The sequence below is a fragment of the Glycine soja genome, chromosome 14 (genome assembly GCF_004193775.1).
Source record: "Glycine soja cultivar W05 chromosome 14, ASM419377v2, whole genome shotgun sequence".
NCBI lineage: Eukaryota > Viridiplantae > Streptophyta > Magnoliopsida > Fabales > Fabaceae > Glycine > Glycine soja.
Window position 1 is genome coordinate 19,535,895 of NC_041015.1, and position 17,266 is coordinate 19,553,160.

At 33.6% G+C, this 17,266-nt stretch overlaps 1 protein-coding gene across 1 annotated transcript; it reads right to left on the bottom strand.

Moving 5' to 3' along the window:
* Positions 1-12,098: 12,098 nt before the first annotated feature.
* On the bottom strand, positions 12,099-15,757 carry LOC114384696 (pollen receptor-like kinase 5). The gene is made up of 3 exons (XM_028344430.1): positions 14,991-15,757; positions 13,477-14,106; positions 12,099-12,928 (listed from the first exon to the last, which is right to left on the bottom strand). The coding sequence occupies exons 1-3, from the start codon at positions 15,634-15,636 to the stop codon at positions 12,267-12,269; spliced, it is 1,938 nt and encodes a 645-aa protein (XP_028200231.1). The 5' UTR covers positions 15,637-15,757; the 3' UTR covers positions 12,099-12,266.
* Between the last annotated feature and the right edge of the window lie 1,509 nt (positions 15,758-17,266).

Sequence of the window (17,266 nt, forward strand, 5' to 3'; positions counted from 1 at the left end):
GAATTAACCCATAACCTCCCAGTTACGGATTTCTCTCCCTTAATTAGCTTAACCCGCATATCTTGCCCCCCGCTATTCCTACTTCTACCAAGAACATATAGGCATATACACTGAATAATACTTATATATAATCATTCAAAATACATCGTTTCCAAAAATTCCGGGTAGAAATTTCCAGGATGTTACAGTTGCCATGGGGAGAGTTTATGAGGGATCCACTGTTGTTCATAACACTCCTTTGTTGCCTGGCCAAGTAAAGGTGAGTGTGGAGGAGGTTACAGATGCAGATGCTCCAGTTCCTGTACCTACTGATGAGGTTTCCTTAGTGGGGCAGACACTTCACACCTTCCATGCTTGGCCAACACATCTAGTCAAGTCTTTATCACAACATGTACTTATTGTCCTTACTATATGTTTCTTCTTTTTAAATTAATTCATTAAGTGTGCCTCAAATTAGGCTATTTAACTTTGTTTCATGAACAGGTAGCCGTGTCTCCGGCAAAACCACCTCCGAAGCCCGATCCGGAGGTCGATGATCCACTTTATCTGATGACATTGACCATCCCAGAGCTTTTCTTGAGGCCTTATCAGGTTAGATGGGATGCCACCGTGTTCGGGGTCTTTAATCCAGATTTCCCCCTCTACATAAAGCACGAAGACCTCTCCGAAATCGCACACGGTGGTCAATGTCTCAGCATATCAGTGTTACAGTTGTGGATTTTGTAAGTCTTTATATAAAGGCTTTTAATTACGTAAGTTATGGCTTTCAATTCATAAATATTTAACTTTGACTTAACATAAACAGGCATGTCACTGAAACATGTATGCGAGTGGGGAATTCTGATATCTATGGATTCCTCGAGCTGCAGTCCATTCAGAGGTCTGGGCAATTGCAGCTTGAGTCTAAAAGTTACATAAAGAGTTGGATGTAGAGTTCACAACACGATGTCTATCTTGGAGCCTACCTAAATGGGTAAGTAACAAAATAACTAAATTTAATTAATGTTTACTAATGTACTAACCCATTTTAGGTTCCACTGTAGCTAACACTGGCAGATGGTGGTCATCCTGCCCAAGGAACACCTAGTTTTCTGGTTTTGTTCATTGCATAACAGGCCAGACAACTACCTTAAGGGGATTATTAATAGGTTAGTGTTCTTTTCAATACATTTGCATTGTAATACCTCAACGTACAACACCAGCTTTTAATTGTTACTCATATGGAACAGTGCTATCAAGGGTCTTGATGATGCTCCACAGCCTAAATCAAAGGCTTTTGCTAGGTGGATTGTCATCAAGGTACGTCATTTACATAAAACTTCCACTTATATATATTTCTTTATGTGTCTGTACACTAGTTGTTTAATTAATATCCAAATTTCATTATGTATTTAGTGTAATAGACAAAAAGGAAGTACTGAGTGCGGCTACTATGTGATGTACTGGATGTCCACCATCATTTTAGGAACTTTTAGGAATAATTGGGAAGCGGTAAGTTTATTTCAAACAAAATCGATATATTTATAATTTGTATTACATTATTAACTTATTATGATTTATTTCATCATGTAGTATTTTAACGATCCTAGACCATTGGAGCCAGAGAGATTAAAAGCATTGCGGATCTAGTGGGCACAGTTTTATCTCAGAGTTAGAGATCAGGCCTAGGATTTAGGGACATTATCTTTAGCTTTAGTTTACTTTGGTTTAACATTTTTTACATTTTCTATGTAACATGAACATTGAATTCATTTGATGATTGTTCTTTATGATAAATCAATTATTTGATGTTTATTATCATTAAAACTGCTTGAAAACAGAATAAAATGTTTATTTCCTGTGAATTGGGCCTGAAATTGCATTTGACTGATACAATTTTGGGTTTACTGTAAAAACAGAAAGTATATATATAAAAAATACTTGAAAACAACATCGGTTATTAACGAAAACCGATGTTAATATCATAAACAACATCAGTTATTTACAAAAACTGATGTCGATATGAACCTTAACATCGGTTGTAATAGAAAACCGATGTTAACGTATGTATATTAACATCAGTTATTTGTGTATAACCAATGTCAGCGTTTGTATTTTAACATCAGTTATCTGTAGATAACCGATGTCAACTCTTGTACATTAGCATCGGTTAGTTATAAATAACCGATGTGAACATTTGAATATTAACATCGGTTATGTACACATAACCGATGCTATACACAAAGAACTACACCAAATAAGTGTATGCAAAATCAATGTTGACATCGGTTTTCTAGCAAAACCGATGTTAATGTAATACATTAACATCGGTTTCCGTAGGAAACCGATGTTAATGTATTACATTAACATCGGTTTTACAAAAAAACCGATGTTAATATAACATATTAACATCGGTTTTACTGGAAAACCGATGTCAACGTTCATCATGCGTACAGTTTTTTTGCTGTTGTTCATTGTGTTTAACATCGGGTATTTAGAGAATCGATGTTGTCATATACATGTTAACATCGGTTATTGATACATTCAACATTGGCACCTTCAACATCGGTTTTAGAACCGATGTAAAATATTCTAAATAACCGATGTTGAAAGTGTATTTTCTAATAGTGTTTGATTCTTTACAGCTAAAAAAGAAAAAACATACATTACATATATACTTACTTTTTTTTTGTTTGCATTGATGAATTAAAACAAAGTACACTATTGATATTTGATAGTGGTGAATATCTCAGTCTATTATTGTCCACTTATTTTTCTCTCTTATCCTCTTTAACACCCATTTAAGGATGGAAAAGATAGCTGCCAAAAGCAGAAGTAGTCAAGCTAAGGTAATTGGAAGCATAATATCAATAGTAGGAGCATTTGTATTGACTTTGTACAAAAGCCCTTCAATCATCAAAGCTCATTCCCATGATCTTTCCTTACCACTTCAACAACCATTTAGCTTTCTTAAATCTGGGGATGCAGATTGGGTCACTGCTGGCACATGCTTGGAAAGTAGGACTGAATATTTCATTAATCTCCATTGTTTGCACTGTAAGATACCTTTCTAAGTTAACTGCTGTTGCACGTTGACAAAAAAAAATAGTACTACACTTTGCAAGCTAATATATTTTATTGAAGACAAGGCACATATTTTTCCTTCTTTTTGTTCTTCTTAGGGAATAATTCAGAAAGTCATGGGCTATACTTTCCACGTGGGCACTGCACTTAAAGGGGCCTGTGCATTCTCACCACTCCAAATTGTTTTTTCTGTTGCTGTGGGTGTCATATTCCTTGGTGACACTCTTCATGTCGGAAGGTATATATATATATATATATATATATATATATAGATATATATATAAAATTCAATTTCTGCATTTAAAATATATTAGAGCATCTTTGGTGTAATAGTTGAATTTGAGATCTTCATTTCTTTTAATAGGGACATATTTGGATAATTTTTTTCAAAATAAATAATTTTTTCAATAAGTTAAAATTAGTTATGCATAGACTAATTTGTATAAGTTGTAAAAGATGATTGATAACTTATGTATAAATTAATTTTAATTAATAAAAAATTATTTTAATTTATTTATTTATTTCTCCTAAAAATACCTTTGAACAAATTTATCCAAGTTTCTTATCATTACATAAAATTTAAGAATAGTACAATATATTTTAGTAGAGTTCAACGCAAGTTCTTAACTATTAAAAACAATGTTGTCATTGTTTTTAAAACCTTAGATAATAAAATTTAAAGCTTTTATAAGCTCGAAACATTTAGACATATGCAATATATTCAATTTTGTACATAAAAGGTTCATTGGAGTATAGTTGGTGTGGCAATAGTATCATTTGGCTTTTATAAGCTCTAATTATTTTTTATTTTTAATAAATTTTATCGAATAGAAAAATATGTGTTAGAAAGATTATATTCCTTATACTTTTTTTAATTAATTTTTTTATCTCAAAAGATATGACCCAAAAGAGAAAAAAGAGAGTGAGTAGACAAAGAAGAGAGATAATTTTCTTAAAATCTTCACCTAGTTTTTTATATAAAAAATACATGTTTTTCTCTTCTCTTTTGAAATAAAACTACTTAATGACTTATGAAATTTTAATATGATAGAGTGGTGGAGGATTGGCTGAGTTTGCTGTTGCTAAGAAAAAACATTTTGATCAATGCTGCATTAGGTGGTGTAGGTCACTATTCACTCCAACGGGCAAAGCTGGGAAGATGAATGTGAGTAAGGCACTTTTCAAAAAGGCAATTAATTACTGGTGGACATAGCAGTGTCATTGGCCTTCATTACATTATGACATTTCCTTTTTTTATAAGCACATTATGAAATTGCTATCCTATTTTTTTGTTTTGTTTTATGCTTGATAATATGGTTTTCATTTTATTTGATTGTTGTCATAATGAATGAAGGAATAGAGGGTATATCTAGGATACATTTTTTAGTACAACAATGATCACATAGATGTGCTAGAACAAAGGAAAAAAGGTGAGAATATATATGCTTACCTGTCACAAACTGCAGATGTTCTCGGTAAGAAGTTGGGGGATTTTCAATCAATGGTTTATAGATAGACGTTTGTGTAACTGTGTTAGTTTTTCCTCTGGTTTTGAATTATAGATCTTGGGGAGCCTTCATGATGCATCATTTGGGAGATGAATGAATTTGATTTCTTAAAATGGAATCATGTGCATTTTCACTTTCTTTAACCTTAATCGTTTGTTGAATGTGGAAACTTAAGAAGGTTGTACTTGGGTTTATTTTTTAAAGAATGAATATCATGCTTTATCTATTTTTAAAGAACTAAAGTCAGTTGTTGAATTGCAATTAACCAAAATAATAAATCTCATGCACTTTCTGGTTTATCTCTGGCTTTGAATTAATTTTGTTAACATTTTTTTAGAGGAACTTATATCAATTGGAAGCATTACTGAACAAGCTTAAATCCAAGACCATAAGGACTGAACCACTTTCTCAATCTATTGTTGCCACAAGGTGACCTTTGGTATCTTAGTTTGACTTTATGATCCCCATGCCTATCCTATAGCTTGATTTTTTTTATTATTTTGTATCACTTAGTAATTCTAGTCTCTTAGTAGTCTATGACATATTTTCTCAGTTTTTTCAACTGAATATAAGTTTTTTCAAGTCAATATAAGTTGCAATTAGGAAATCTTTGAATAATGAAAGAAGGTATCAATTGTCAACATGGTTGAGTGGCTGACTAAGTCAGCTTATGTTAAGGAGCTATAAAGTTATATAACCGTGCCACTGCTACAAGTGTACAAGTGCTATTCACAATGTCCCTATTGTGTTGTATGTTTGTCTAGGTTCTGTGGGTATTGTTGGGTCCTGCACAAAGATTAATAGGCCTATGGACTTTATCACAATTGTGGGGGTTAAAATAAAACCCCTAAAAGACAAATGTAAATGTTTTACTCAGTACTCACTTTATGTCCTTTTCTTCTTGGAAAAAAAAAGTGATTAGGTGCGGCTTGGGCTTAGGGATTAATGTAATTTTATTTTAACTATTGAATGTGATTTCATATCCTTTTTTTTATCTAGAACTCTGCTTCTATATCTGATATGTTGAAGATGCCTTATTTATTTTGCTTAACTAGGCCAGCTTCCTTCCATAAGTCATGTGGATTTTAGGATTTGTGTCCACATTGCTCTTGTCTCTCGATGAAATCTAATTGTGTTGCTTATACTGTGTAGTATTCCTTATGACCTTAGCTATGAATCTTGGGAATGGTCATTGTTTCAATAGGGTCAAGGATACTCATTACCTGCAGATATACAGTATCTTGATGCTAGATGGGAAATTCCTATTGTGCTTCCTCTGCGTGATTGTTTTGCCCAAGAGATCAACATGCTATGCCGCCTTGATGGGTTTGTAGTCCTCTAGATATGTCATCACCATTTAAGAGAATAAAAGTTGGCATTTTTTTTTCTATTTTATGTTGTGTAAATTTCAGAGAATAAAAATTGTCTTCTATGTTTATCAGACTGAATTATATAAATCTTGCTGAATGAATGTGTCTCGTCTCTTTTTGGAGGGTAGTCTAAAGACTGTGAAACCCTAAAGGACAAAATGCAGATCTTGGTTTCCTTGCTTGCGCCATTTCTTGAGGATGTTCATTGTATTCTTGTAAGCTTAATTTTATGCTTCCTAACATAAAATCAATTAAATTTCTGTTTTATATTTGAGTTGATTCATTTAAATTTCACAAGCATGAGGATCCTAATTTCTGTTTTATGTTTGACTTCATTCAATTAAATTTTTTTATCTCAACAAAATGCATTCTGAATTTGTTGTTTGTTTCGGGTTAGGTGTTTTAAGGTTTTCATGTTTTGTTTAGGTGCAGGGGAATTGATGATGTGGTGGTAAGAATATATTGAGCCTAAAAAGGCAGTATTTCTTTATTAGTTATAATGTAGATAATATTGTAATATTGTTATTATAAATATTAATTTTCATATTATATAATTAAATTTATTGATTATTAGCAATATTGATAATATTGTAATTATAAATACTGATTTTCATATTATACAATAATATGTATTGATTATTAGCAATATTGATAATATTGAAAATATAAAAAATGATTATTAATTAATCAATTTTTAATTGCATGTTATTAAATATTTAACATCAGTGCTTACTTAAGGACCGATGTAGAAATATCTTAGAAATAAGATATTTCTACATCGGTCCTTAAGTGAGCACCGATGTGGAAAAACACAATATAACACCGATGTAGAAGGTCTAATTTCTACATCGGTGGTCAGGATAGCACCGTTGTAAAAACTGCGATGTTCAACAACGGGCATGACGTCAACATCGACGTAGATAACATATTTTCTAAGTCGTTGATAACGTTAGCAATGTCTTCAATAAAGACTTTTCAAAGACAGTTGGTACGTTAGGCTCGATGTAGAAAACGTTGTCTTTCTACAACGGTGATTTGGGGGCCGATGTTGAAACTTTTAACTTTTAACGACATCCTATTCAACATCGGTTGACCACCGATGTAGAATGTCATTTTGCACTGATGTAGAAACTGTGTTTTGTAGTAGTGTGAGGAGTCGTGTTTTTTATATAGTTCATAGATAGACTTTATGTGTTAAAATGTTTTCTGGGTTAGACCTGAATTGAGAGGGAGAGGCCATGACGGACTCTTTGGAGTCTAGGCCTTGGGGGTAAATACACTCGGTTTGAGTGCTCCTTTAAACCTGTGTCGATCCCATATGGTTGGAGAATTCTCACAAAACAGCATGACCTTGATTGGTCTGCCTATGATTTTGCCTAGTGAAAGTGACCTGACTTACTAGTGTGTGGTGACCAGTTTAGGTAGGACTATGGTGTCCTAATACATAGTTTATGAAAAAAATAATCATAGAAAATGAAGGCATTCACATAACGACACATGATGGTCAACAAATGGTGTATCATATATTGTATTAGAGGCCAATAAGAAGGTTATACCTTATAATAGGTCTATTGAGTCTGGTCACCCACTTGGTAAGAAAGTGGGTTATCACTACAAAATGCCAGCTTAGTTGTTGACAAATATAAGACTCCCATCACAGGTCTAGCCGAGGTAGACAAGTAGCATGCATAAGTTTTGAGAAGCTGCTCCTCTGGAACTATCTCAAATGTTTGCCTAAAGATCTTTTCATACCCTCTTTCTGCAAGAACCTTAGTTCCTTGAGTAATCCTCCCCACGACAACATCAACAAAACTAGGTCCCATTTTCACTGTTCCATGCAAAATTAATTAAATAATAATAATAAAGGAAAACATACATAAATAAATAATCAGAGGAAATGAAATGAATACATGTCCCTATGATCAAATAAGTGCAACTAATCAATAAGTTAATAACACATAATAAACAAAATGGAAAATGTAAAGAAACTTGTAAGATTTACAAAACAATTACCTTTTTGTCGAAACAACAAGAAAAAACAACAAAGCATTCAAGGAAAAGGAATACATTCATCTTAAGATAACAATACAACTCCCAATGTCGTGCAACGACCATCTCATCCATGGCATTATAGCAAATTTTTTTTTCAAGCTTATAAAATATCACTCCATAGTATGGATGAATAGCGATGAACTTTCCATGTCTATTGACTTCCTTAAAAACAACAATATCATACCTAGAGGACATACTTGATGGGTCTTGAGCCTTCAACTTATGCAATGGAAGTGAAAAGCATGGTTACAAACTCTTGTACAAGATTCGGTCAGAGCAAGCAACAATTTGAGTAATTCTACTCTTGCTAAGCCAAAATGTAACAAGTAGAGAAGCATATATACTAGGAGAAAAAACCTGCGCACTTTTTTAAAAATCCTAAAAAGCCTTCAATATGGATTTTTACCCTATGTTGCTCTGTGCGGGGAATAGGTACAAGTATCTAATACAATATGCAAATGTGATAATATTTTGAAAAAAATTAACAGTGACAATATATTGAATAAAATATAAATAAATAAAATATTATCCAGATGTGGTTATCCTATCACAACTCAAAAACCCAAGCGAAATGCATTATTTCTCTCTTGCAACTTCACCACACCATTATTCCCTACTATTTCCCACTCCCTCGAGGGAGGTATTAAGTGATAGTGAGACTTTGTGTATTATGGATTTTTTAACTATCATTTATCACTTAGGTTGTGGGTAATTCTGTGGAGAAGTGTTCAACTCAATTCCTAATCATAATTTGTTTGCACCCAGAGAGGGTGATGTTCCTTTTGGACAAGTGTTCAACTAATTTCCTAATGAGTTTTACTTATGAAAAGACTATTTGCATGGCTCATATGAGCATAAAACTCAACTTTACACGTGGAGAAGGGTGTTCATTTTATGATAAGAATGATGTCCAATCAAACAATTTCACAACAATATGAATTTGAGTTTGTGGCTATGGCATCATGAAGATTAGGTAGCCAGATAAAAAGGAAAACACTAAAAGATGAAAAAAATATGCTCTACATTATATGCTTAAGAAGCTGACTTTGCATTAGATGAAAAGCTTAACAGAAAAGGAGGACGAGTAGAGTATATGTATTAAGATAATTGAAAAACATATATACAAGGAAAGACCATCTAAGTAAAAAGCCTAAATCAGAGCATAAGGGCGAGCAAATTGCACCCTTTAACTCACTAAAAGAGTAACAAATAACAAGCTGTCACACTCACAACACAGTATACATAGCAGATGATCAAAACATGTTTTTATTAGGTTTATTGTTTTCAGACAATCAATCATCGTGACTCAAATACCCCTTCACTTAAAAAATCCTATCAATAACTTCCATCACCAATAAATGAATACAAAACATCAGTAATTTACTGAAATTTTTTCTGCAACAAAATTTAAAACAAAATCACCAACTAATTCAGGGGAAAACAAGTAGATAAAAATAACAGTAATGAACAAAATGACGCATATAATTGGAGAATATTAAAGGGCTTTAGAGCGTACCCCAAGCTACAGTGCATTCCTCGCTAGTGGTGCTAGCTTGGTTGGCCTGACACTCAATACCTAAACCAGTAATCAAACTAAAATCGAATTAAGTTATTCTCTTAGAAAAACGATAACTCACAACACACAGACAATAAGTTGAATTAACATGCTTACAGAGATCCATGATATGGTTCCGACAAATAGCAGAATTATCCATGACAATATCTGCACCAAAAGAATAATAAATTAAAAGAAAGAAATGAAAATTAGGGTTTGGGAAAACATTGAGAGAGGCACACTCCAAGCCTAGAGAGAAACCACATTCCACTTCTTGATCTTGAATCGCTTCAGCTTCTTGGTGGACGAAGATGGACCACCGCTGCTGGAGGCTTCACCGGCTGGAAACACGATCACGTCGGAATCCAGTGTCGCCATGATGCCTCTCGGGCTCAGTCAGAGTTTTCAGCCTCCATGGCTGAGGTTAGGGCAGTGGAGAAGTGCAAAGGGAGAAAGGGAAGATGCTTGGAGGGGAGCTCGAAAGGCTTTAGGGGATAGGGTTTCAGAGAAGAATAAGGTAGCGCGTAAGTGGGTATGAGAGTTTTTAGAAAAAAGTGACAACATCGATTTTTTCAATAATCGATGTTGTGCATATTTCTTAAACGATTAACATCGATTTTTTTTACAAAACTGATATTAACATCATCACGTTAACATCGATTTGTTCAAAAACCAATTTTATTAAAATTAATTTATTTACAAAAATACCACTGCCCTTTTATTAACATCGGTTTTATTAAAAACCGATGTTAGAGTAGCGATGTTGAAAGTGTTTTTTTTAGCCGTGTTAGGCTCTTCCCAAGGCCCACCGAGAATGACCTTGGATAGCACAGGCAAGCCTCTACAAAATCCTACACTGATATAAACTTACATTCATCCCAACCTCTTTCCAACAACACCACCCACCCCCCATCTGTCATTCACCCCCACCCATCATTACCTATGCCACTTTACCATTCACGCATCATTGGAGTTGAAAATGAAGCCCCCAAAACTATGTTATACCCTTCTTCTAGAACCAAATCTCACCTTTAAGGTCACCATCCCACACATGCAATCCTCAAATTCACACATCTATCAATGAATTCGGCCATTCTCGAAGCCTTCGGCATTGCCGGAGAGTCCACCATCAGGATTGCAAGACAACAAAAGGGTAAGTGTTGTCTCCGTCAGCACTCCAATCAGCTCCATAACTACCATCATCAGATCTAGATTCACACTGGTGCGAATCTGCAAGGATAGTGGTGCAACACCGACAGTGCGATTTTGATGCTGTGATGCGACTTGGTGTAGTGCGACAACAGTGGTGGATCTGAGTGTGTTGTGCATTGGATCTAGGTTTAAAGATGAATATAATGATTTGTGAGATATAGGTTGGTTGTAAGATTTGGGTTACTCATCGATGCGATGCCACCGTTGGCACTGAATCAATTTGAAAAAGGTTTGCAGCGAGAGAGAGAGGGAGGCTCTCTGGAAGCTTCAGTTGGGTTTGAATCTAGAAATTTCAAAATGTTTATTGTGCATTTTTGTTGTTGTTGAGTTAGATTTGGGTTTGAATCTAAAAATTTGGGTATTTGTTGTTTATTATTTGTTGTTGACGACCTTGAGTTTGAATCTAAATTTTTTTAATGAATTCTTTATATTGTTGTGGCTTGAAGAAGATTAATATTGAGTAGGATTGACGATTTTTAATTATTATGATTTTAAATTAATTATTTAAAAATTAAAATACAAATATAATACTAAGCTTCTTAATGGGAAATGAAAAAAGATATCTACATGAAACTTTTTAAAACATAAAAGAGTCATATTTGAATGTTTTAATTTTATGTAACAAAAAAAATGTGAAATTTAATAGATAAAAAATAACATTAAGCCAAATTTAAATCCGCACAAGCAATTTTGTTAAATGTTTCAACAATCATTTTAAAATCAAAGAAAGGTGGCAAAATATGTTTGAATATGGGTGAAGGTTCAATATGACATTACTAATTTAGAAAGCAATTTTAAAAGAACAAGTTTATTTTAAAAGAAGAAATAAACTTTAAAATACATTTGGCACGTGATAAACCTAATATCAAAACTAAAGAAACATATGCAAATGTGTGAATTTTCAGGAAGCTAATTTTTATTACACCACAAGATAAGTAGTAAACTTGTCATTGAAAATAAGAAAATCATTAAAACATCTTTCCATCTTTAGAAAAAATCTTCAAAAGATTTGATTTGAAACACTAATATACATGACAACTAACTTTGAAAACAATATGCAATTGAGAGTAAAGAAAAGAGAAAGACAGAAAAAACCATAAGGGTGGTAACTCCATAAAACAATCTTGGGTCACATATGGTTATAAAACATTGATAAAATCTTCACTCAACAAAGGAACTCAACATGATATATCTTAAAAATAGAATTTCAAAAATAAACTATATATAGTCATTGTATTGCAACAAATATAAATCTGATCTAGATTTTTCATTGAATTGATACAAAGTCTTAAAAATGAATAAAAATCTATATAAAAAAAGATATCTTAACAGTTACAATAATTATAAAATGTTTTTTACATTTCGTGCAAACATAAAAACAGGTTTAGGCCTCAATGGCCTCAATCAGCATCACAATGACCACACCTGTAACAGTATAAGAAATCACAACGTCAACTACAATGTTGAAGCCTCTCCCTTTGTCCAATGTAAGTCCCCACATTATCATCAATTAGTGACAGAAAAAGAGAACTCATCTTCAGTCATAGTCCTTGAATACAAATCCCCTTCACTGACATAAGAAGAGTATTCTTCATCACTATCCTTCTCCTTTAACTCCTCAATCTTTGCCAGTGCCTCCCTCCAATCCCACCTACTCTCCACACTCCATTTGCAGCAAAACATTCCAATCCTCAGCAGCTTCAGCATCTCACCCTCCCCATTCCTGGTCCCCATAATGTCCTTATCAAACACCTCACCAGTCCACTCTTCCCTCACTACTGAGTCCACCCATGTTGCCAAGTCAGAATTGTTCCCACCCTTCCCATGCCTCAGATAATTTGCTGGGAACTTCCCTGTTAGAAGCTCCAGAATGAGGATCCCCAGACACCACACATCACTTTTCACATTTGGCCTTCCAAATTGGTTCACCTCTGGGGCCTTGTAGGCCGCCATGAACCGCTGAGCATGACTCTTGGTCATCACTGGCACAAGGCCATACTCTGTCAAGTGTGGCTCAAATGAATGGTCCAAAACAACATTGGAGGACTTGAGATGGCCATGCGGTAGATTTTGGCCAGGGAAGCTTTCGTAGAGGTATGCTAAGCCTCTAGCTACTCCTTTTACGATTTTCAAACGGGTTGACCAGTTTAGCACTGAGCCATTTCTATCTGCATGTCAATGCAAAATTTGGTAATGGTAATCAATTTTCTTTAAATTTGAAGTAGTACTAAATTTTAATGAATAAATAGTTTAAGCATTGATACTGTTATTCAATCACAAATTGTCATCTAACATGTATGATAAGTCATATCAATGATATTAACCGACAATTATCTTATAGAAATTAATTAAACTCAATATTAGTTGTGATAAAAGTTCAAACTCTCGTTGAGTTATTCCAAAAGTTTAAGCTATTATATGAACATCTCTCCAACAACAACAAACGTGGTATCCCACCAAGTGAGGTTGGTTACATATAACATGCCGCTATTAGGCTTGGTTAAAAATCAATCTTATAAACATTATTTACCATAACAATAAAACTACTGCACCACCTAGTGCACTTTTCATATCTCTAACAAAATGAATTGATTCAAGCTGGTCAGGATTGATGAACATTTTTAATTCATTAATTGGTTGAAGCCAACAAGAGTGACAGACTTTACCTATAACTATAATAGTTGCAACTATTACAAAATATAAAACATTGACATACCATGTAGATGACTGGCCAAGCTGCCATTTTCGGCATAGTCATAAACCAAAAACTTATCTTCTTTTCTGTAGTAGAATGCATCAAGGGGGAGAAGATTAGGGTGTGTCAAACTTCCAAGCCTTTTCATGTGCTCAATGAACTCTTGTTTCCCAGCATTGTTCATGTGCCTAAACCTCTTCACAACCACAGTTGGTCCATTCAAAATCATAGCCTTGTATGTGGACCCGAAACTGCCACTACCAAGAACCACGGCAGAGGCTCTAAGCAGGTCTTGCAAATCAAACCCCCCTTTGTCTTCCCTAACAAAGTTCAATGCCCCATCACCACCCTTCTTGAAATCACTTGTCACATCAATGGATTGTGACTCCCTGAAGTCTACACTGTTCTTGGAATTCTCCTGCTTGCTTAATATTAAGGGTTGCAACCTTTTTCTCCAGTGGTTACGGATAAATAGAAGTGCTACTATTGAAGCAACAACAACCACTACGATCACTATAATGACGGTTATAAGGATTCGGTATTTGTTTCCCTTTCTTTGAGATGAATCAGGGTAGGGAATCTCTGATCTAGACTCGTTGCCACCAATCTCATTGCACGGACTCATCGGTTTTCCACATAGGCCTTTGTTGCCTGTGTTGCACAAGAACAATTAAATTGAACATGTAAGATAACATCCAACAAGAAGAAGAAAAAAAAAACAGTATCTAGTATTCAGTTTAAAGTATATTCTCTAAGATAACTTTAAGGAGTATGTGTAATTGAATGGATGATCTATGAATTACTAAGTCAAGTTGCTGATGCATAAATCTGAATCCAATACCAGTAGTAACTTTTTCTGTATCAGGGAATTAAGTCTATAAAGCTTTCACACGTAATAATCACTTTTATTTATAAACCTCTGGGAATATTACGTGAACCAGAAACACAATACCTCAATGAATTTTCAAAGTCAATGGTAATTGACTAATATTTACCCCCTCTCAAAATAGAAAAGGAAAAGAACACAAAGGAGGGTCACTAATAACAAAATGAATTCAAGATCAAACAAACAGAAAGAATATCGAGCATCTAAACTAGGTTTTGAAAAATGGTCTACGTCTGCAATTTTGGCTGCAACCTCAAGGTTTTTTTTATATGTCTGCAACTGCAATTATGACTATACCGGCTACATTTGTCCACAATTTCCTGTAATATCTATTAAGGAACATGAAGAAACCACAATTATAATTTAAAACCTTCCAAGTTGTATCTGAATGTAATTTAAAATTTATTGTTAGGCTAATGACACTGCAAGAGTTTCCCAAATGTGCTATTAAATTTTATATATGATCTATGTAGCAAGGAATGATAGGAAGCAAAAGCTTTAGTTTGGCAAAGGAGTGAGGTTCAAATAAGTTATGAGTAAACATGGATTTTCAAAAACAAATAAAATAAATTAAATATGCAACGACAAACAACAAACAAATTAAAAACTAAGTCTGTTGGTGAAAAAACAGAAATGACTATTAACTTACCAGCAAATGAACTTGGATCCTTGTTGCTTAAGCTTTCTGGTATTGAACCTTCCAATTGGTTATGCGACAAATTAAACATTCTGAAATCCTTTTGTTGAAACTCTGGTATGCTTCCTCCAAAACTATTCCCACGCAAGTCCAAATCCCAAAGTCTAGGCAAGTTAGCAAGTGACTTAGGAATATGACCCGTGAAGCCATTCTCTGCCAAGAAAACCCTTTTCAGTTTTGTCATGCCCTCAAAAGCATCATCCGGAATATCGCCAGAGAATTTATTGTTGGACAGAAACAATGCCCTTAACCTCACAAGCTTTTTGAACTCAGGCATTGGACCCTCAAATGTATTGTTCATGACACTAAAGCTTGTCAAAGTTGGCAATTCCAACAAGGTGTCTACATCAATCTTCCCACCTAGACTCATATTGTGTAGTCTCAAGCCATAAAATGTTTGGTCAGTGTGGTTGCATAACAAACCTCTCCAACTACATAAACTAGACTCATTCACCCAGTTGTTTAAGGCATTGTTATTGGACAAGGAAGCTTTGAACCTCATCAAAATTTGAGCATCTGTGTCTCCCAACAATGGCTCAAAACATAGGGCGAACACCAAAAGCGTAAGAAGGCAATAGTATGCTCTTCTAAGAGCCATAATTAGTTGATCAGAGGTCGAACCAAAATTGGTTGATGAGAAAGGAAATAGAGGGAATAGTGAAAATAAAGAACAAAAGAACTATTGAGAGTTCGGAAGAGAGTGTGCATAGGAAATTATGATTCCATGGTTTAAGGGGTGACATTGACAAAGTCCTACATGGCTACATGCAAATTAAGAATGATGAGCTGGTTAGGCCGGCCATATACAAGTATTAATTTGGATTTGGACCTTGTTTTCTATGGTAATACTTTTGTTTAATGGCATAGAGAGGTTAGTTGAAAGCTGTTTTTTTTCTTGTTATTGATGAGATAGTGTCTTCTACCCAATTGGCCGTAGCTAGATTCATAAAATTTTTATGTGAGTTTTATTTGTTTAGTGTGTGCTTTGTTATATTCTGATGTTACGTTGATCGTAGTTTGTATGTGCCATGTGTTTTTATTTTGTGTCCTACATGCATTTCGTTCGTAAATATATTGATGAGAACTAAGAACTTCCCAATAGCGGCATTATTATTACGATGAAATTACAAAAAAGAACGCATATATAACTATAAGTACCCAGTCATACGAGAATTTCTATATATATAAAGACAAGTTATATCATGAGTTCCACATATTTTAGGATACTTTTTATAATATTATTATTTTTGCCTATTTCTCTACGTCTCTTTTTATCTCACATTTTTCTCTTGCATTCCTAATTCTCTTATGATTGTACAAAAATGATTTCACAGAGACTACATATTGGATTATTGGAGAATTTCTATATTAAAAGAGCGAGAAAGTACTAACAAAAGTACTTAACATGTTTTTTTATTAATTAGGAAAGTATTATTGCCTGTATTGTTATTTGTCCACTTTAGAAAGAAAAGTTTACTTGATCAAAGGGTACCCTTGGCTTCAGTTTCTACTCGTCATATTTCTTATCTGCAGCGCATAAATTATCGAGGGTCTCATTATCCCATAACAAAGCAACTGAAATTTATGGCATTGGTTAACGAAAAAAACTGATGTTTATATATATATATATATGAACTTCATCAATATTTTATTAATCTTTATTACAAGTTTTTAAAACTCTTCCATCACATTACCCCTCTCTCATCTAGTGGTCATTCTTCTTATAAAAAATTTCTATTTATAGACCTATATAACATTCTATTATTAAAAGAAGAAATAAATTCTTAGTTCATATATAATCATTTTAAATCTAAACAACATTCCAAAGAAAATATTTTTTTATAAATTTAAACAACACCCTAGAGATTTGAAATTAAAAATTTGAATTATTTCATAACAATCATTTCCTCAATTAAAATTTCTAAACTTCATATTCAACGTCCACCATCATGAATGTTTGTTAAATCATGCTTCTACTCTGCGAACTTTGGTATGTTTCTGGGTTATGTTTGGTGAGTATTTGTTACTAGATATGTGAATTTTAACAATATTTTTGTTTGTCTAACACTTAATAAAAATATTACTAAAAATATTTGGTAAAATTTAAAAAATGTTATCAAATTATAAATAAATGTTACTAATATGTTTTTATGACATTTTATCTAATGTTGTATATAGTTTATGTTGTTAAAGCCTAAAAATATTACAAAAAGACTTTAACAACATGA